The following is a 22719-nucleotide window of genomic DNA, read 5'->3' on the forward strand; positions in this document are numbered from 1 at the left end:
AAATTGCCCTTTCCCTTCTCACTGCCCTACTTTTTAAAGGCCCCCTTCCTTTTTCAAAGTACTAAAATGCCCCAAATCTTTAAAAACAAAAATCTCAAATAGTCAAGATTTCCATGTCTGAAAATGGGGAAATAATTGTATTTACTTTGTAAGATTTGTTGCTATTAACTATAGGACAATACTTCAAAATAAAATATGGTTGATTATATTTGGTTTTTGAAAGTTGATTGGTTTGTTTTAATTTTATTCCTCATATTTGTTTATTAGTATAATACTTAGAGCGGAGATTCAAACTGCTTTTAAAGTTTCAATTTTACTATTGAGCTTTTAATTTATTTTATAGACAAAATTACAATCAAGGCGATGGAAGCAAAAAAGAAAAAGAGAAAAAAAATTACTATGCATTTATTTTTTTATTTTTTTAGTACAATAAATATTGGGATGGAAGATTGAACCTCCAACCTTTAGAAAAAGAGAAGGATGTCTTAATCACTGAATCAATGTCAGTTCGCGGTAATTAATTAAATAATACAATTATCTTTAATAATTCTACCAAACTATAGTTCGAGAAATTATTAAAAGGGTAACACAATGCAGTTGTCAAACCTACACTAATTAGATATAAAACCACGTTTCAATTTTTTTTCTCATATGTTACATCTAAATCAATAATAAAAACATGTTAAATAATTTCTTACATTTATGATGCTTTTGTTAAAAATAGAAAATAAAAATAAATAGAGAGTAAAATTGATTTGTATTATTATATTTGAGAGAGTCGATTTTAATCTTAATTTTTAATTTCATAAAATTTAATAATAAATTTAAATCACAAAAATACTCAAACTCAACTATTAAAGTTTTTAAAAACCTAAATACCTCGAGATATTCTCACTCAACCACACAAATGCTAAAAACTAATCATAAATCAACTAGAGTTAAAAACTTATAACTCACCAAGGTACTTGTTGATGCTCGATTCTGGTCAAGGTGACACCACCACAACAACAATCCTACATCTATTGGCAACACGCAAATAAAATCTTGCACGTGATCGCCTACGTACACTTGGTATCACCTCTCACGCGTATTACACTCTGAAACTTAAATTAGAATTAAGTCCAAGCTAATATTGAATTGGATTTAGATTGCTTATCTTTGACAAGATGAGACTCTGCCTTTTAATTTTGTACGAGAGATTGCCAGTACAACTGCCATACCTATCACGCGTATTACATGATGTTGCGCTTGAGAGTATTATTTATTTATTTATTATTATCATTTTTTTGACAGCCCATAAGAATATTAACTAAACCTAATACTCCAATTAATTAAATGACATAGAAAACCAAACAAAAAATAGAACTTTCTTCCACAAAAAAGCTAACACTGAAACAGCGTAAATAAATATCCAGTCTGCCAAATTTTTAACTTTGTGTGCTTTTACATCATCCCCCTTCAGGATAGATTCTTTGTGCACATGGGCCTCTTTCCTCTCTTTCTTTATTATTATTATTATTTAAATTAATTTATTTTATTTATTTATTTGCCCGAACGAACGACAAATGAAATTAAAATTTTCCATATTTTCTCCACCAACAACCTTTGACCCCCGCGTCACCCTCCTCCACTCTCTCTTTTTCCGCCATTGTTGCTCTGCTTCTGCAACAATGGCGACGCCCTTCACTTCTCTATTTTTCGCATTTTGGCTACTCTCAATATCAGCTTCAGTATCCATCTCCAGTAAGCTATTTTCGTTTCTCTGTTATAACCAATTTTTTTATTCTTTTTCTCTAAACCCTAACCTCTTAATCCATATTCGTTTCTTGCAGATGCAGAGATCTCGAGCCTCGTCGGCGTCAACTACGGCCAGCTCGGAAACAACCTCCCCTCGCCGCCCGATTCCGTCGATTTAATCAAAACCCTAAACGCCCAAATCGTCAAAATCTACGACGCCACCCCCGAGATTCTCAAATCCCTAAAAAACACCGACCTCCGAGTCTCTGTAATGCTCCCAAACGAGCTCATAATCAACATTTCCAAGAGCCAGAATCTAGCCGACCACTGGATTCGGACCAGTATCCTCCCCTATTACCCCCAAACCAAAATCCGTTACCTCCTCGTCGGAAACGAGATCCTCTCCTCCGCCGCCGCCGGCAACGAAACCTGGTTCAGTCTCGTCCCGGCGATGCGCCGAATCAAGCGCTCCCTCAAGACCTACGGCATCCGTAAAATCAAAGTCGGGACCTCCTCCGCCATGGACGTCCTCCAATCGTCGTTTCCGCCCTCCAATGGGACCTTCCGGTCGGACATTTCCGATCGGGTCATGAAACCGATGCTGCAGTTCTTGAACCGGACCAAATCGTTCTTCTTCCTCGACGTGTACCCGTATTTCCCCTGGTCTCTCGATACCGTCAATATCAAACTCGATTACGCCCTCTTCGAGGCGAAGAACGTCACATATTCGGATCCGGGTTCGGGTCTGACGTATACGAATCTATTCGATCAGATGGTGGACGCGGTGATTTTCGCCATGAAACGCCTCGGGTATCCGGATATTCGGGTATTCATCGCCGAAACGGGTTGGCCCAACGCCGGCGACTATGACCAAATCGGCGCGAACATCTACAACGCCGCCGTATACAACCGGAACGTAGTGAAGCGGGTCACCGCGAAGCCGCCGGTGGGGACTCCGGCCCGTCCGGGTCGGGTTCTGCCGACAATTTTATTCGCTCTGTTCAACGAGAACCAGAAGCCGGGTCCGGGTACCGAGAGGCATTTCGGACTGTTGTACCCGAACGGTACGGGGGTGTACGGGATGGATCTGAGCGGAGCGACGGCGGCATCGGAGTTCAAGCCGCTGCCGGCGGCGGATAACAACGAGCCGTACAAGGGGAAGATTTGGTGCGTGGTGGCGAAGGGGGCGAATAGGAGCGAGGTGGATGGGGCTTTAACGTACGCTTGCTCGCAGGGGAATAAAACCTGCGACCCGATCCGGAAGGGCGGGTCGTGTTATAAACCGGATTCTTTGATACGACATGCGAGCTTTGCGTTTAGCTCGTACTGGGCCCAGTTTAAGAAGGTTGGTGGAACCTGTTACTTCAATGGCCTTGCTACTCAGACCATCCAGGATCCAAGTAAGTTAAATCTTTTACCTTTTTGCTAATTTTATATATATTCAATTTTTGTTTTCGTGAGAATACATGTGTTTAATTGAACCACGATTTTATATTTCAACTAAATTCATCTATTTTAAAATTTGTAATATTATAAGTTTAGTCCTGTGTCTAAACTCTTAAAATTGTCTTTAATGTAGACTTTTAAATTTTAATAAGACTCCAATAAACATTAGTAATTGTCCAATAAGCATGTGGATTTAAAAATCGATTAAAAAAAGTTTCTCATAATCATAAAATTCTTAGTTTTAGGAATTCATCAAGTACAAAATTGAAGGTTATCCAAGATTGGTCCAGTGTGAGGGCCAACGTAAATAGAAGTAAATAGAAAAAACGTAAAGCGTATGAAAGGCATTGATGTGAAAATTTTTAGGATTTTTTTTTTAATATACAACATGTGGGGTTGGGGATCGAACTCATGTCCTCTTAATTGAATATATATGTTAATTATTGTTGAGTATAATACAAATTTTTTTTTCATCCATATAAATGAATTTTATTTTATTTTATTTTTCAGGCTATGGAAAGTGCAAGTTCCCGAGTGTGACACTGCAAGGATGACGACGTGATTGCCAAATATTTAGTTATATTTTCGTTTATAATAAAATTTTAATTTCATTGTTGAATTAGGAGGGTGGTTTGGGCATCCCATTTCCATTTTTACAAAAAAGAAAATTAACAAGGGGCTGATTTGCAAAAATAACCTAATTAAATGGAGCTTGAAGGTTTAGAAAAAAAAAACAGAAAGAAAAGAAAAGGGCTGGTTTTTATTATTTTGGAAAAGTGGATTATTTTATTTTGTTGGGAGTGGGGTGGAATGAAATGGGCGCCCAAATCACTTTGCCAATTTTTTGATGTATCATTTGACTAATTCCACTCTCTCTTTGGTGCACTGTCTATTTCATGACTCGTCTTTTCAACGCGTCTAGACCGAGACTTTTTCAACGGCCATTTTTAAGTCATCCCAACGGCTACTTTTTTTTTATTTTTTTAATTTCTTTTAATTTTTTAGCCAAATTTTATTTTTAATTAAGAAAAAAATTTTACCCATTTTTAATTAAGAGATTACATTACAAAAAATTCACCTATTTTTTTCTCAAAAAAAAAAAATTATTAAGAAATTACATTACATACCGAAAACTTTTTATATGTATGTTAATAAAATATCAATAGTTTCATTTTCTTTTGTCAAAAGTACTCTAATGTGATTTTTATTTAATTCATCTTGTCAGATTATTGATGGTATTATGCTACTTTAACTTTCTACTGTATTCAAAAATTTATATTTATTTTATGCTCTATAACAATGAGAGAGTAATCTTTAGGAGGAAAAACTATAAATTAACAACACTAGAATTATAAAATAAAATAAAATAAAAAGAACTAACAACACTATTGCTTCTTTAAATTGATATCATTTAATTTTCATATTTAGTTTATCGATGAAACGAACCAATTTGTATTTGAAAAGCTAAATAAATAAACTTAAATATTTGGTTTTTAGATATTAAATTTAAGGTTTAAAATGTTGATATTGATGAGATTTTAAATGTCTCCGTTAAATTTTGATATTGAAAGACATATAAAACTGAGTTTCAAGAAGTCATGACTTTTTGAAATGTTTCTAAATAATCCTTAAACTTTTTTAGGAAGACTCACACCAGTATAAAAGAAATCAATAATTTCGAATATAAATTACAAGACGGTTTTAAAAAGTAGTCATATGATTATTCAAAGCACCCATCAATTGTGGCCAAAAGGGGTCTAAAATTAATAATGAGAAAATATGTAATTTTCAACCCTGCCATAATATTCCTATCAAATACTTATGGACCATATACGTAAAATGTCATAGAGTTGTCATTCAATGGAGGACCATGTTGTTCTTTTTCCTTTCATAAATCAATAGATTGCACCGGTGCTTTTGAGTGCCCCTAACCTCGAGGGGGTCGTAGATCGGGTTCTGGGACCCGATAAAAATTAGTCTTAATTCAAAAAGACAATAATCTATGTGTAATCCGCATTTCATTACTTTCCATGCATAGAAATACAAAACTGGACCAAAATACAAAAAAAAAAATGGCAGATATATGATCAGGCCTTATTTGATTGGCATCCAAAGACGAGGCATATTATATTATGAGAGATAAGTTGGATGTTGTTGATGGGTTTCGTTTATTCAGTAGGGCAAGGGAGGGTAGGAGAGCAAGCCCGATTGTAGGAAGTGACTGGAACATGCATGAATCTCCTCCCCTTAACCAAATGGCAAAACAGAGATGGCTTGACCGTGTCACATTTTAGAAGTTGAGTATAATCTAACTCCGCTGCTGCCACTTCTTGAGTCGCAACCACCATGCCGATAACAACCAAACATATCACCCACGACTTCATCTTCCCTTCTCCTTTATTTGCTAAAACTCTCTCTTCCTCCTCGTCTTCCTCCTGCTTCTGATGCTTATTGATGGATGATTTCTCCTTTCTTCTTCATCCCTTTATTTATAGTGTAATCATCGGAAAATAGGTTTGAGGGATTGCCTATATTTGGAGATCTAAAATTAGTGGGCCGTTGTACAAGAATATGGCTAATTAAGGATTTTCTTTTTTTTTTTTTTTCTTTCGTGGATTTACTAAAAATAGACCCATCTAATTTATGATTTACCATATTTGCAAAGTTTGATGGGGAGGAGGCACAATTATATCATGTAGCGGTAGAAAAATATGATGAGGATATGGTACTTAACTATTTTTTATTCATGATAAAATCTACAAACCCGATTGCGACCAAAGCTTTAAAGTGGTTTATTTTGTAAACAATGACGGGACGGGAGTTCTCGAGAGTTTGATGGATGTTTTGAAAGAATAGACAGATTTCGATACGACGTAACTCATTTTCTATTAAATCTCCAAATTATCTAATCAGGTCAATCCATTGTATAATAAAAAATTTTAATGTTACCTAATAGAACTCAAAATTAATATAAATAAATATAAAAATGCAATGACATGCAAAATTAAGTAGTAAATCTAAATTTAATTAAAACCTCAAATTTCCTTGGGCCAAGTAAAATACTAAATATAGAAAGAAGTTTTCATAAATTTAGGAAGGAAAAAATCTCTAGTGGCTTGAATTTCTAAACACCTTCATTAATTTTCATTGACTTTTCATTTGCAGAAATCTCATCACTATTTTTTTTTTCTGTTAAAACAAGATTTTAAATAAATGGAGCAAATTAAAATCTCTTGGCACGAAGTTGCTTATCAATCTTATAGTACACTATCCTCAGTGAAGTTTTTGTATTTTGTATTTTGTTTTTAATTTTGAAAAAGAATAATCTATCATATCTATGTATCTTTTATTAATTAATGTTTTCCACCAAAGAATAATCTTACGAAATCTGCCATCAATGTTTTCAAATCTCTCTCCATTCTAGTCGAGTCGAGTATAGCTCAAATGATTAAGACACCTATCTCTCAATATCTCTCTCCACTCTAATGGTTTGTTTGGTTTGGTTTCATTTGGAGTGATTTCAAATAATTTTGTTGGTTTGTACCAAAGAAAATGAATATAATTGAAATCATGTCATATTTTAATTTTTCAATTAATAAAGTAAATTTTTTATTTTATTTTGTTTTGCAACTAACCTTCCAATAAAAAAAATTTAGTTACATTCGTTTAAAACTCATCTTCATTTCAAATAAGATACCAATTTTTTCTTCGTTAACGGCTTAGTCCATTAACTTTTAACGTTAATAGTTTAGTCACTTGACTTTTAAATTTGTAATAATTTAGTCCATATTACTAAAATTCTCATTTTTGCAGGGGCATGTTTTTGTATAAATTATATATAATGTAGGTTAGGTTATGTATTAGTATAGTCTGCATTTCATTTTCCTCCTTGTTATTTTAACTAAAAAAATAAATAAATCTGATTCATTGCTTGAATTCATGAAATTGGGTATTCTTGATGTTGTATGTGATTGAATTAATTAGACAAATTACTCTGCTTTTATTATTTAATTTGATTCATCGCTCGAGTACATGAAATTGGATTATATTCTTGGTGTTGCATGTGATTGAATTAATTAGTGACTAAATTGTTACTTAAGTTGAGAGACCAAATGTGTTTTTAACCAAAAATTTAAAAGTTGGAATTTAGAATTGCGTTATTTTAAATATTTCTCGAACTTTTTTTTATGCTAAATAGAGGGTAAATTAGTTGAATTGCTGCTTAAATATTTTAGAGAATTCAAAATAAGAGATTTTTCTCTTTGTTTTTCAATGCAACAATTACAATTAAAAAGAGTAAACAATGGTGGGGAGACATAATTTTTTTTTTTCCTTAATAAAGAATGAAACTTCAAACCAATACATTGGTGAGTTGGATTTTAAATTTTTATTTCCTGGTTTAAACTCAACCCTACCTTTAATACAAATCAGGTTTATTGAACTGAAAAAATAAACCTTTGAAACATAATATACTCCAAATATAAACGTTAACATTTGTCATCGTCCTTTTTTAATGGACTTATTCTTTTCATTATAGATCAATAGGAAGAGATTTGATCAACATCGCGTTGAATAGCATCAGTCTCGACGGCATCGGTGAGTCGAAGAACAGCCACGACCATAAGGATTAGCAGGAGCACGTGGAGAATTCATAGCTTCAGGTGAAGGACAACCGGGAGGTTTATCAACTCCAGGTGGCGTATTACATGTATCTAGGTTAAGATGTTTAATTTCTGGCGTCTCTCCTTGACTCAACATCACCATGCTAATTACGACCAAACATATCAACCACGACTTCATCTCGAAAACTTCTCTGCACCTTCATAATTGCTTATTATTTCTCTCCCTATTTATTAGTTTTTGTGTGGGTTTGCAAGAGAAATCTTTGCTTCTTTTTTCTCTCCCATCCCTATTAAGGCTTGTCTAAAATTGGCCCAAAATTGGACAACTTTTGTGGTGGTTCCTTCTTTTGAGTGAATTTTGTTGTTGCAATGTAACCAAGCAACATTAGAGAATGGAAAGAACCATTTTTAATTTTCTTTCTCATATATTCTTTTAGAACATCTCGTCTTAATTATTAAAAAAATTAGCAAATATTATTGTTCAAAGAATTTTTCTAAATAAATAGGCAGATATAATTGAATTAATTATGTTTGATATATTGACTAACCACAATTTAAAAAAAAAAACAAATGTATAGGAAGAAAACAAATTTCTTTTCAAAAAAAAAAGGTGCCAATTTTTGAATGATAATAAGTAAGAAAATACCTATATAAGTATATAAATATTATTCCCTTATTAATTAGGCTATCTGTCCATTAATTTGTTCCAATTAAATTATATTACATCATATCATTCCCATTCAAATTTTACTAAATTTTTGTTTAAAAGCGTAGAAAGCTATTATTAAATTTTAAAACATAATTTAGAAAAATAACACAATAATTATTAGAGACACATCTTATAATTACAAATATGAGACAGGAATTTCGCATCCATAATTTTGCACCTAAATGTTATTTGGTTAAATTACAAATTTAGTACGTCACTTTACTATTAAATTTTAAAATCTTTCGATAATTGTCATTTTAATCTTCTATTTTTTGTTCCCAATATGGAAAGCTCTGGTTTCTCTAATTTGAATTCCTCTCATTTAAGAGAATCGAAAGAAGAAAATATAGTAATAATCTTAGTTTCTCTTCTATTTTAGGAGAAGATATCCCAGTGATCCCAGGTTTTCACGTCTATAAATAGAGATAAAATACTTGGTTTCGTGAAATCATTCTTATTGATGCAAATTTGGTAATTCTGATACATCAAATTTATGCATCAACAATTATAATATAAATTTCTATCATCTGAATTCACACAACGTTCTTTATTTTATCTCATTCAACTCACTTAATCCTACCGTCCATTAAATTTATCAGGTCAAATTAACTCATCACGCGAAAGGTTTTAAGAATATGTTGATACACTGAATTTGTAATTTAAACTATTTGAGTAAGATGGTATGCTACTAGAATATCCCTCTTTTTTTTTCCCCTAAAACTTAAAAGAGGAGATTGCCGAATATTCCCATTCAAAATTCCTTCTTCCACATTCTTCTTTTGAATTTTTTTTTTTTAAATAATAAGAATAAGAATAAGAATAATTCTTCCAATCATAATTCCTCTTTATATATAATAAGCAAAAAACGGCATCGAAAATCAGTAAGCAAAATGGCGGCTCCTCTTCGAGCTAAACGGCTCGCCGAAGCGGATCAGTGGCGCCGCCACGCGCCTCCGAGATCCGGCGGCAGCAGCGGAAGCGAACACTCCGCCGACGATTGTCTTTCCGAGCTGGTGCTCGATTTTTTGGAAGACGGCTGCCGGAGTCCATCGCCGCCGGAAGCGGAGGATTGTTGTTCCGACGCGGCGGAGGTCGATGTTGTAGCGGCCGATTGTACGGAGGTCGTCGGCGAAATCCGGAATATTGTAAAGCCCGTGAACGGCGGCTATGTTGAGCCGTACAGAGAGCTGCTTGTGGCTAATGTTTGGGAAGCGGCGGAAATGGCTTCGTCGGACGGCGTCGTTTCGCGGCGGAGGCTCGTGACTTTCCTCCGCGAATTCCACCATAATGCGGCTATTTGCAAGACGAAGTGGGGAAACTCCGGCGATTTCGCCGCCGGCGACTACGAGTTCATCGACGTCGTCAACGGGAACCTCCGGTAATACGAAATTTTTCTCTTCTTCTAAAATTTTGGTTAAATTACATATTTTCTCTCAATTTTGTATTTAGTATTTGAATTTAAAATTTTTTAGTAAGTCCATAACCAGTTTTTTATATACTTTTAAAAATTTTGTATTATATCTTTCCATTGTTTATTTTGTTTTTAATAGGTCTGTAGTATTAATTAATTCATAACACATCAATGGTGATAATTTAATAATCTATGTGGTAGATTAATTTTGGGAGTAATCTTTAAATTATATTCTTATCCAACCACATGAATATTCAACCAATGAAATTAAGAATAGAGACTTAATAGACATTAAAAAAAAATTTAAACACATGAGTAAAAAGGCACAACCTTAAAAATTCAAGTTTGATCTAAATTTTGTTACCAACATGAGTATAGCTTGAAGCATATTCTTGCTCTCGTATAGTTAGTTGGAGGTTCAATCCCATGTCTCCACATTTGTCGATTGTTGGAATAATTTTGATTGAACTCATTTGTTCTACAAGGTACTTGATTGATGTCAACTTTCGTGCCCAATTCGAGATTGCGAGGGCAACGATCCACTATTCAGAGTTATTGAAATGTCTACCTACGATTTTCATCGGGACGCCAACAGAGCTAAAAAGGATCGTAAGGATCATGTGTGATGCAGTAAAGAGATCGCTCAATCAAACAAAGCTTTCAATGCCTCCATGGAGGAAGAATAATTACATGGTGAAGAAATGGTTGGGGTCATATCGTCGAACTACAAATCCAGTTCCCGATAAGATGTCGGTGTCGAATACTTCACTTGGTTCATCGGTGAAATGTAGGTGGCTTGGATTTGACATCGTCATCTCTGATGTGGAGGTAAATGACTGTGCTTTTGTTTGCTGAAGATCGATCAAGACAATCTAGAGACAACAATTAAAGGAAAAAAGTAGCAATATTACTATTAGCTCCACCACTAAATTTTTGACAAATAGGAGTATGGATCGAGGATAGAAAGGAAGAGAGAAAAATTATATTTTTGCAAAAAAAAAATTTTAAGTTAGTAGGTAAGTATTATTCTTTATTTGGTCTCGAGTTTTAAAAACTCGGATACTAAATAAAGTATGAGTCAAATTTGTCGTGCTTACGTGGAATATGTTTGTTTAAATGTTCAAATATGTCCACTGTTCAACTGCCATTTTCAATATAATATTGGTTGTGGTACCAATTTTACCCAATTAAATATATGAAAGAATAAAAAGAATATATATTTTGAACATATACGAGTAGTTGATATGCGAGAGTAGCCACGTTTAATAATTTTTCATCATTTCTGAATTATCATTAAATATTAATTTATTTATAGTTTTTGTTGGTATCCTTTAAACCTTTATATTAATGTCATTTTAATTTTAAGATATTGTTTTATTCAAGAAGTATAAAGTTAGAGTTTGCTCCTTTTTTCTTTTTTTTAAGAGTAAAATAAGCAAGAAAGGAAACCTAACAAGTGGCAGCCAGAGCCAAACGAGTAAGAGCATCAACAACCTTATTCATTTAAATCTAAAGCACAGGGAGTCCAAATGCTTGGAAAAAAAATTATGTTCGTAATTATTTTTTGGTGGTTGTACTTTCAAAACGTCTATTTTGATTCATCTACTTCCAACTTTTGTTAATTTTAGTCCATGTACTATCGAAATGTTCTTCTTGGTTCGTGAACTTTTGAAAGGTAACCATTTTGGTATTTTCATTTTTATTTTTATCTCATTTTTTTCAATCAAAATTTCAATATTACACTTCATTTACTAATTTTTTTTTTAAATGGAGCAATAAATTTGTATTGAAGAGTTTCTTTTGTGTATATAATTTTTGTTAAATTTTGTCAAATAAAGATCAAAATGATCACTTTTTTTAAGTACATTAACTAAAATTTTTAAAAATTCATGACCAAAATAAACAAAAGTATAGGGACAAAAATGTAAAATCATTAAAGCTGAAAGTTGACCGAGGAACTATAGAATTTTTATATGGGCCTAAAAGCCCACTCACTCCTGGCCTAAATCCGCAAATACCGGCCCATTTTATCGAACCCCTTGTTGGGCTCGTGAAGGTTACGTGAACTGGAAGAAACCGCCCCAAATTTTGTGAACAAAGAGAGAGAGAGAGAGAGAGAGAAAATTCCCCCGCTAAAATTCGGCACGATCGTCGAAAATGGCGCGGACGCGGGTGAAGGATCAATCGATTCTTCACTTCACTGCAAGAAATGGAATCGAAAACGAAACACCCATTTATTCTTACGTCGGGGGTCTTTCTCAATTTTCACCGCTGAAATCGCCACGCCGTAGAATGAACACCGGTCAAGATTCTCCATTATTTTCATCTCTATGTCGTTCTGATTCCTTCTGCTTGATTCCTACTTCTGATATTCATAAATTGCGATCGGAAACCCTAACAATGAAGACGGAGCCAGGGTTATACTTCGATTCTTCTCACTTGCGGAGTCCCTCTGAAACGACGTAATCTCTCAATCATGAGCATCCCGGTATATGGAAATCATAATCCCTATATCCAATACTGCGCTTCTGCACCTGCCCAACCCGGGAAAAGTTTGCCTTCTTTAACCCTACTCTCCACCATAGTCTTTGTAGTGATTTAGGGTTCTAATTTGTTTTTAAATTTTTGGATCATGTTCTGTAGAAGATAAGATCCGGGGAGCGTTGGGTCGCTGCGGGAAGATGTTGGAAGAGTATGGTAAAATTGCAGAGGAAGCTGCGGACGACGTCTTGCATCACAGTAAGTTTTTCCCTCGATCAATTTTTCTTTTCGATTTAATCATTTGCTTTCTGCAAGAAGATTATTTCTTCTTTCATGCCTAATATATCGTGCAGTAGTTTTCTTTGTGTTCAAATTTTCATAACTAGCCCTTTTTATTGCATTTGATTTGGTAAAGCTTTGAATAAATCGATTCTAATATTGAAATAGTTCATACTGGATTGGTTTTTTTAAGTGAACTTGGCGATACCGAACATGTTAAATTGGCCATGTTTATAATAACGGATAATATCTCTAGATAGTGGGGGCATAGCTTAGAACTGAACTGACAAACATGTAAAATGAGATTTGTTTTTTTTTTTTAGGGCTGCTAATGTTCTATCTCGTTTCCTGCCCTTGTCTAGAATAATGAAGCCTAGAATGTTGCCTCTTTCTTGCTTGATTTGATAACTCTTAATATGCCGTACCTGTTTTGATATCAGTAAAAGTCAGCCCGAGCATTGGCGATGCAGCAAAGGCTAGGCTTATTCAAGGGACGAAATTAGTCACCGAAGGAGGCCCAGAAAAATTATTCCAGCATACATTTGGTGTTATTCCTGGAGACAAATATTTGCATTCATATGCTTGCTATTTGTCAACTTCTTCTGGGCCTGTGAATGGGACTCTTTACATATCCACCAAAAGAGTGGCTTTTGGTAGTGAATCACCTCTCTGTTACTCTTCATCTCCTGGTCAGCCAGAGTGGATGTATTACAAGGTATGTTCAACCCGTTACTATTTCTAATATATCCGAAATCAAAATATTTGTTAATCTTATATTAGTATTTAGTTATTGTAGCCTCTCACATTTTTTACCATTGACTTTAGAAAGCCATTCCTTCTGGCTTAGTTATTGTAGCCTGTATTATAAGCATGTGAATGTGTGTTCTAGGACATTGTGAATGGTAATATGAGTGTGACAACAACTTGACATTAATTGTTTATTTTCATTTTGACAAGAGCACAATTGGCTATATAGGATAGGAACCCCGAATCCTTGAGAAAAAACATTGACCTCAGCTGTTACTGTTAAGATAAATTTCACGTTTTTCCCATGAGATTCATTTTGACTCTCTCTCTACAGTGGACTAACAGGTTAAATTTGTTTATCCATATTAGTGGACTGAATCAGTTCTCCTTTACTAAATACTTCTTTCATTGGAGATTCAAAATTTTTTTGTAAGGATGGTGAAAATTTGACTTCTATTTATAATCTTTCAATTATAAAAAATTAGGGGCAAATTAGTAGGAAAGTTTCAAAACCTTATTCTTTTTTATATGATTTCTTGAGTTTAAGATAAACTAAAGGAGGTAATTGCCCTCTCTCCTTCTTTGCTCCGACCTTGAGGGGTAGTAGGGAAAGGAAAACTAGGCCATGTGGGGAGTTATAATGGTAAGATTTTTAAGTACTTGTTGATCATGGAAACATTTTAGGAAATAAGCAGGAGGAACAAATTTTATCACAACAAAAGGCCTCCCGAGTCTTGCTTAGCTACTCCAGGAACAACACTGTTCCAGATAATATTGCACATGTTAGAATTTGATTTATCCTACATTTCTTCTCAGGCCTCTGAACACTGAACTTTAACTAATGGAATGCTGGCAAAATGAATCATTAGCTTAGCTATGTGCCTTTTTAGTATTTTACTTTGACTGTGGAACTTCTGCTGTTTTCAAGTTGGGCCTTCTCTTATATGTATATCAATTTGTAGGTGGTGATAGAGCTCAACCAGGTGGCAATGATCAACCCGTCTCCAAACCTTCTCAACCCATCAGAAAAAGACATCCACATAGTCACGAGGGACGGTCACGAATTCTGGTTCATGGGATTTATATGTTTCAGCCGGGCCTTAAAGAGTTTAAACGAGGCGTTAAAGCATGCCCATGCCTAGTTCAGACGAGCCCAAATTGTCTCAGTGTTTGCCTCCTCTTCTCTCCATCCTATGCCTATTTAAAACAATAACTTGGTCTTGTACTTTAGAATGCTTGCGTTGGTTCTAAAATGTGAAGGTTTTTCTTCACATATGTTTTCCTCTTCTAATAAAATTTTGCAGTTTATTGGATATGTAATTATTTATGCTTAAGAAGTTGTGTTTCTCTATGCTGATGATAATAAATAATGGATGGTTTGGGTTGAATGAATATCAGCAATTCTTTGCAGATTCTGCAGAAATATGATCCTTTCTGGACTTGTGATTGATAATTTGTTCTAAAATGGTGGATGATTCCCTTTCAAATTTGAGGGGTTTTGTTTTTGGATATGGAAATGGGGATTGCTTCCCCCATTTTAATATTATTATTATTTGAAATTTTGAACTAATTCTGTTAAGAAAACTACACGTTTGATCCTAAAACATTAGGCCATTGAACTTCTAATTTCTAATTTTTTTTTCTGTCTATCTATCAGTAGTTTAAATTTTGGGACCTATTAGAAAGATTAGATTTAAGGAAAGGAATTTATTATATAGAAATTTAGAGATTTATTAAACAAAAGTTTAAAGATTCATTTGGCCGATCTGATAATATAAATTATTAATAATAGTATCCTACCGAAAAATTCAATTACTAACAATAGTAAATAAATGGTTCAAAATCTTGATTTTATATTACCAACCTAAACTTAACTTGTAGCAGTAATTAACATCTATATTTGAATGAAAAGTCATGAATTCGAATTTAGATCAATCCTGTTTTATTATTAAAAAAAAGAAAAACATATTTTAACTATTTTAAAGTATTGATTCATTTTTCGTATCAAGTCGCGAGATCATGAAATTTTTGAAGGAAAAAAAATCAGATCCTTAGAAAACACGGTGTTCATCAATGGCCGACGTCCCTTCTTTCTTCCCTGTGTTTTTCATCCCTCAAGCTCAGCCATCCCTCTATGAGTCGGCCCAACTTTCCGTGAGTAATTTAATTGTTGGACCAATTATCGCGGAGTTTCTACCACCAAAAGAATCATCTCGAAAATTGCCTATTGGTGGTCGAAGAAATTCTGTCTCTGCTCACTTCCAGGAATGGAATTCTTTTGCTACTTTAACACATTGAAAAGTACCCATTCTCCATTTCAATTGGTGGGTTCTTTTCTGCGAAAGAGGAGCTGCAGCTCGTCTCGCCGCAAATGCTGCAACGTTGGTCGCTGCGAAGATTCCCCAATATCTTCATCTTCACCTCTTCGCTGATTCCTCCTGTTTGATTCCCAATTCTAATTATGATCTTCATAAAACCGAGAGCCATCTCGTTAACGTGAAGCAGAAGAAGGATTAGACTTCAATCAGGATCGAATCGACGCAATCTTCAGCATGAGCAATCGCCTTGACGACAGAGAGAACCCCTACGTTCAGTTTTCCTCTGCTTCTGCATCTCCAAATGGGAAAAGTTTGTCTTCTCCTGATTTCGCCCTTAATGTGTTTGTGATAATTCCTCTGTGGATTCTGATACTCTCTTTTCTGTAAATGTTTCAATAGATAAGATGTGGGAAGTGTTGGGTCGGTGCGGGAAGAGGTTGGAAGATTGTTCAAGGAAAGTAGAGGTTGCTGCAGACAGCGTCCGGCATCACTGTTAGTTCTTTCTTAAATCCAATTCTCTTCCCTGAATGTTTTGTTATCAGCAAGAATCTAATAGGAAACCCATTCCTTCAGTTTGATACTGACATAATATATATAGTTATCACCATCTCTTGCCAATATGGTTGGGTAAAGCTTTCAATGAATTAGTTTCAAATAATTGAAAGTGTTTCTTTCTGTAAATAAATGGCTTCAGGTTTCCCAATGATAACTTCAAAAGACAAATGCCATGTTGAAAGTTAAAACAAAACCGACTTTGTCTGGCAAAGCTTTACTCTGTTGCTTGGTCCTTACTTATTCAGAACCTAGATTTGGAGAGATTATTTAAGGGGTTGGAACAATATAGCTAGTGATTCTATATCGTTGAGTGTATGATTAGAGAATTTAAAACCTGTATTCCAAACTTGTATTGAACGGTTATTATAGAGGATACAAATTTAAAGCCTGCATATTGAATGATTTTTTCCTAAATTTGTCTTCCTTGTTTGATTTCTTCTTAAACTTATTAGCATCTAACCTGCAATATATGTATTTCCAACAGTGAGACTTAGTCCTAGTGTCACTGATGCGGCCATGGCCAGGCTTCATCAAGGGACGAAGTTACTTACAGAAGGTGGCTATGAAAAAGTCTTCCAGCAGACGTTTGGTTTCATTCATGGAGACAAATACGTGGATTCCTTTGCTTGCTATCTGTCCACTTCCTCTGGGCCTGTAAATGGGACTCTATACATTTCCACAAAAAGAGTGGCCTTCTGTAGCGAATTCCCTCTTTGTTACTATCCATCTCCGGGCCAGCAACAGTGGATCCATTACAAGGTATGTCTAACCCATTATTCTTGGAGATATTATGTTCTGATGACTCTGAGATATTAGAATACAAAACTTAGCTGCTTAGAGTGTTTTCTGATAAGCAACTGGTAGAGTTCTATTTCGAAGGAAAGACGAGACAACTTAGGCATTTGAGAGGGAGACTCTGCACAAAATGATACTACTGGTTTAAAACTCACTGTTCGCATCCCCTTACATATATACTCATCTCAACTAACTCAGCCAGATCCGTCAGTAGACTTCGATTGATGAGAGATTCAACTAGAATCACCTACTAATAAAAGAAGCTGGCAGCGAGGGCCCTGCTGCCTTCACTTCCAAAATTTACTCTATGCCAGCTAACCAATTCTCTCACCATAACTTGCGTGTGGATTTCCTGCACTTTATTCTTTGCATATGTAATATGTGGTAGGTGGTCTATTGAGCGTTCTAGTTAGTTACCCTGCTTATCTCTCTCAGTTTACAACAAAGAGTTAAAAGACTAGAGGAAGAGGTAGTTTGTGACTGGGTAGTAGCCAAGATTTGTCTAAGGATTTATTTCTCTAATCTTGCTATTGTATGATTATTTTTTAGCAAGGTTAGAGATTTGAACCTCCAACCTCAAGAGAGGGAGTAGATGCCTTAACCATTGAGATGTGTTCATGTTGGCTGCTTTTAACATGATTATTTTTTTATACTTGTGAGCATTATAAGCATGGTGGAGCTGCAGTTTGGGAAGTAATTATATGAAGTGTTGCAACGGTTTGATTTTGACCCCAGTTAATCAAATTTCACATGGTTTCTCCAGTGAAATTCATGTTTTTTTTTTATTTTAAAGAAACTATTTTATTGATAATAAAAGGGGGAGACCCAAGAGTGGGCTAAAAAAAGCTCCTCAATTAGACAAGCGAGAGGCGAAACCATATTGATGAAAGAGAGGGGAGAAAAAAAATAACAGTGAGATTCAAGTTTTTCCTCTTCCATTTCTTTAATGGTGAAAGAAACTAATTGATGTCATTACCCATAATTATTAAATAACAGGGAGTCTTTGGATTCAAGAATAATTATGAAAAGAGCATGGAAGAAATTTAAATCATATAAGATAAATATAATTATCTAGATTCATAGTATAGATCTGAATTAGAAACCAATGAGGAGTAAATTAATGAGTTCATGATCTTTCTGAGGGAATATGAGATTGACAAAGCAGCATATATTGCAACCATGACTGTAATTCTTACGGTTTTCCAGAATCTTCTTAGTGGGCCATACTTGTTTTCTTTTCTTCATCAACATGTAGGGTTAGGGATTTGAAACTCCGACCTTTTGGTCGAAGATATATGTTGGTGGGCGACGGGTCATACTTGTCTCTGGGAAGTATATGAGCCCATAACTGAATACCACTTAATATGGCCATTAATTAGATCAAAATAATTGTCCTTTATATTGTTACCTAATAAATAAGGCACCATCAGATCATTGGCATGGGTGGGAGCGGAGGAACTGACAATGTGATGCAATGTATAATCTCCCAGTATGATACTATTGATGGATTGTCAGTCCACACAAACTATAAGCTAATGTGCAATGACATGTTTTTGGTTTCAAGAATAATAAATGAAACCATTTAAAGAGTGAATGAAAATTCTGCAGCTTTATAAACCTCTTTCTTGGAACACCCCAACACCCCAACACCCCCCCCCCCCCCCCCCCCCCCCCCCCCCCCCCAAAAAAAAAAAAAAGAAGTCTTAGGTTGAACTAGGCCAAGGAGACTCTCTCTCTCTCTCTCTGTCTGTTATGATTATTGAAAAAGCAAGCTTGGAAAAATGTGTTCTTCCCCATTCAAACCACGGTGGTGAACCAAATATAGTAGAGTTTAATGTTTGTTCCACATTATTAGTCGAGTTTTTCTTAAGGACACTCGCGGATATGAAAAAAAGTGTTTTCTTCCCAATTTTGTCCTTTTATGACACGTCACTCATCAGTACATAAAAATAAAACTCGGTTTCATGCAACTATCTCCAATCTCCAATCTCCAATATTCTATCTCCACTTTTGTGTTTGCATTATAGATATTGCTGAAGTCTTGTAGCCCAGATCCTCAACCCACTTTTACAACAATTTCAGGCTAAAAAAAGGCCACTCTGATCTTTAGAAATTCTCATAATGAGCTTGGTATCACTTGTCCACTCTGATCTTGAAAACTATACTTGTGTTACTACTTGAATTTGCATTCTATCCCCTTCTCAAATGTCTGTCTGCATTCTTTTGAGTAGAACCAACTGCAATGATTAGCTAAACGAATCAAGTTTCGTTGAGTTTCTTGTCCTTTATCCATCTTTTTCACTCGAGTTTTCAACTATGAATCTCCTGTTAATTTCTTTACTTGGGTTCTTTTCCATGAATGTGATGAATATGTAGGTGGTGGTAGCCGTTGATCAGTTGGGGACAATCAATACTTCTTCAAACCATCTGGACCCCTCACAAAAGTACATCCAAGTAATCACGAGGGACAGTCATGAATTCTGGTTCATGGGATTCATATCATATAACAAGGCTGTCAAGACTTTAACCGACGCGTTCCAGCAATCTCGTGCCTAGTTTGGATGCAACCAAAATGCTCCACTTTGTTCTATACTCTATGCAGATATCTTTTTTATTTTTGTGAGCAAGTGGGTACAAAGATTTTGAACCTCCAACTTCGAATCGACTGACTTTATCGGTCATGTCGAACCATCATTCACCGGTGGTAACTCATGAACATTTGCAATGGTACAAAAATGGTTATATTTCTGCAATTATTTTTATAAAACAAGGTTGTTTGTATCTTACACTTGTGAAAACTAAGGAACCGATGCTTGACTTGAATTATTATTGATAACTTAGCGCAGGTTGTGCAGAAATTCTAGGGATGTCTTTATTGAGTTTGTGATCCTCATTTCTCTCTCTCTCTCTCTCTTTTTCATCTTCCAATACCAATCCATTTACCAAGTTCCTATAAGCAACAATATCTTATCAATAAGCCACAAACATCTTTGTTGGGAGGCTGAAAAGTCAACTACGAAGGTCGAGCTTCCCCTCAAGGAAATAGCTTAGGCCGAGCTTACAGGTCGAGAAAAAAGCCTTGAGCTCCCATACGAAGTCCTGAAGTCGGGCTGCTATGTACGGCAAATTCAGCCCCCAACACGGTCAGTAGTGAATGACAGATCACCTACCCACCGCATAGTAGAATGGACCGATGGGACGGGTAACCATCCATTTCCTCCTATAAATACACATTCGCTCCACTCGATCAAGTATGAAATTTGTCTGAAGCTGATCTGTCAAAAGCTCATACGTAAAACTTACTTATGCATCGGAGTGCTCTACCTATTTTTGTAGGTCTCCGATCCCCAACTCGTTCATTCTCATCAAGTCGCTCCACGATACTTGAACAGATTTTGGCAGCAACAATGTTATTGAATAAATATCTATAAATGAAGGAATATAAATATTTCCCAAAAAAAAAAAAAGAAAAGATGTGAAATGAGAATTAGATGCTTGCAATTTCACTTTTATGGCTCTTTTTTGGGCCTTTCTGCAGAACTGTTGGGAATCTGTTTTCTGAAATAAGAATTATTTACAAAAAGAAACCATTCCCTCTCCTTCATCCAATTAGGAGACATTTCTTTAATCTGCAAGCAATAGAATGGAGAAGCAAATTTGCATTTGAATGGGAATAAGAAGATTTGATCAAGGCGTCTATTAAGGACTTTATCTCATCATTTTAGCTTTTGACAATTTTTGGTCTCTCTCCATTCAGATTATTATCCACAAAAGTAAATTGCTCAACTTTTTGTTCAATTTATGCCAAAAGAAAAAGGATATTGGAGAATAGATCTGTTTTTTCCCTTTTCCCTCTTTCCCAAGCAACTTCAAACTTAGCTTTACATCAATTTACTACTAAAACTTTCATTTTAGTCCCTGTAATTTCATAATTTTTCATTTTGGTCCCTAAAAAAGAGAGAGGTCTGCCCATGTCAAAATTTTATTAGATCCAAAATTCAAAGACTAAACCATAATGTTTTAAGGTTTATTGAGAAAAAAAGTGGTCTTATTTAAACCTAAACTTTTGTTTCCTTTCATTAAACTATAATTAAGGATTAAATAATGGACTAAAATACTATTTTTTATCTCTTTACTTTTTATTTGGTTTGTTTTGGTCCACACTTTTAAAAATTGATTTTTTATCTCAATTTTTTGGATTACAATTTTGGCATGATACTATATTAAATATATTTCTTCAAATATAGCTATAATTTTATGTTAAAAAAATTCCCGTTGGGTATAAAATTTGTATTAGAAGTTTAAAAACAATAATCAAGATGATTAGTTTTAAAAATATATAAGGACACAAAATTGCATTTTAAGTTGCAAAGAGTAAAATGAAGCAACATAATGAATATCTTAAAAATAAACGAAAATAAATTAAAGTTAAAGTATAGTAATCAAAATAGTATTTTATAGTATTTTAACACCTAATCAAAATACTATTTTAACCCAAAATGAATATATATATATATATATATATATAAATCTATAGGTTTTTTTTACAATAAAATATACATTATATATATAGTAAATCTTTATTAAGAATTGTTTAAACAAGGGAATGAGTCTGACACAACACCAAATTCGTACTTTTCCTTTTTTTTAGTACTTTTTTTTATAAGGTGGAATTTTTTAGAAAAAGCAACTTCTTCTTAAATATTATTATTATTATGATCGAATATTACATTAGTAAAATTAATCAAATAATCATTGAAGCGGGACGTGTCACCGCCCACAAAATCTCCTATAAATATATTTCTTTTCAACATTATATCTATTTAATCACTCGTCTTTAAAATTTTTGTATAAAAATTTATGGATTTAGTCCGTCAAATTTTACAAATTATCTCTATAATTACAATAAATTGTTATAATGAATTTGTGAATTTTTTTTAATTATCAACATTTTGTTAATGGACTAAATAAAATAATTAAAGTATTTATACAAATTTTTAAATTTTATGAAGCTACATCCATCCACATGTAATGTTGAAATTAATTGAACCAATTTTATTTTAATAACTTTTTGTAAAAGAAAAATGGACGAATACACCTAAGATATTCCATATTTGAATCGAAATAACGTTTTTAAAAAATAATAATAAAATAAAATTGAAGAGGACATCTCAAACGTGGATGAATGAGACACCTGGCAATGGGACTCGCTGTCAGAGGAGGAATTATTTGGCAGTGGCGAGGTGTCCAGAAGGCGACGCGTGGCAGAAGTGGGGCCTGCCACGAGCCCTGCTGTCCACGTGGGACCGGTTCTCGTTTCTCCTGTTTGGCGGCAAACTAATTTGTCGTCTTGTGCTGGTGCGGGTCCCACACTCCACATCATTGCTTCCCACAACGAGAACGACGGATCCGTATTATTCATCATGCACCGCTGAACCAGAAAACTTCCCCCACTCAAAATTATTCTTTTTCTATTTTATACATCTTTGTAACTCTTAATTTTATATCCTCGTCTTTTACATATTTAAATCTTTTTTTTAATTAATAGGTCTATTACGCTGACAAATTTATAGATTTTAAGAGATATTATAGAGTTTAAAGATTTATTAAACATAAAAT

At 34.4% G+C, this 22719-nt stretch overlaps 4 protein-coding genes across 4 annotated transcripts; all 4 read left to right on the top strand.

Moving 5' to 3' along the window:
- The first annotated feature begins 1559 nt into the window (after positions 1 to 1559).
- Positions 1560 to 4075, top strand: LOC111026028 (O-Glycosyl hydrolases family 17 protein). Its single transcript, XM_022303992.2, has 3 exons — positions 1560 to 1743; positions 1833 to 3137; positions 3694 to 4075. The coding sequence occupies exons 1-3, from the start codon at positions 1566 to 1568 to the stop codon at positions 3735 to 3737; spliced, it is 1527 nt and encodes a 508-aa protein (XP_022159684.2). The 5' UTR covers positions 1560 to 1565; the 3' UTR covers positions 3738 to 4075.
- A 5317-nt stretch (positions 4076 to 9392) lies between these two features.
- On the top strand, positions 9393 to 12477 carry LOC111024736 (uncharacterized). The gene is made up of 2 exons (XM_022302508.2): positions 9393 to 9892; positions 10411 to 12477. The coding sequence occupies exons 1-2, from the start codon at positions 9405 to 9407 to the stop codon at positions 10778 to 10780; spliced, it is 858 nt and encodes a 285-aa protein (XP_022158200.2). The 5' UTR covers positions 9393 to 9404; the 3' UTR covers positions 10781 to 12477.
- On the top strand, positions 12343 to 14824 carry LOC111023171 (GEM-like protein 1). The gene is made up of 4 exons (XM_022300549.2): positions 12343 to 12477; positions 12569 to 12664; positions 13126 to 13400; positions 14395 to 14824. Exons 1-4 carry the CDS (start codon positions 12402 to 12404, stop codon positions 14572 to 14574), a joined length of 627 nt encoding a protein of 208 aa, XP_022156241.1. The 5' UTR covers positions 12343 to 12401; the 3' UTR covers positions 14575 to 14824.
- Positions 14825 to 15470: 646 nt separating this feature from the next.
- On the top strand, positions 15471 to 19993 carry LOC111026148 (GEM-like protein 2). Its single transcript, XM_022304166.2, has 4 exons — positions 15471 to 16060; positions 16150 to 16242; positions 16790 to 17064; positions 19477 to 19993. The coding sequence occupies exons 1-4, from the start codon at positions 15985 to 15987 to the stop codon at positions 19654 to 19656; spliced, it is 624 nt and encodes a 207-aa protein (XP_022159858.2). The 5' UTR covers positions 15471 to 15984; the 3' UTR covers positions 19657 to 19993.
- The last annotated feature ends 2726 nt before the right edge of the window (positions 19994 to 22719 follow it).

Source organism: Momordica charantia (genome assembly GCF_013281855.1).
Source record: "Momordica charantia cultivar OHB3-1 chromosome 6 unlocalized genomic scaffold, Mcharantia_2.0 BLBB01000006.1, whole genome shotgun sequence".
Classification (NCBI taxonomy): Eukaryota; Viridiplantae; Streptophyta; class Magnoliopsida; order Cucurbitales; family Cucurbitaceae; genus Momordica; species Momordica charantia.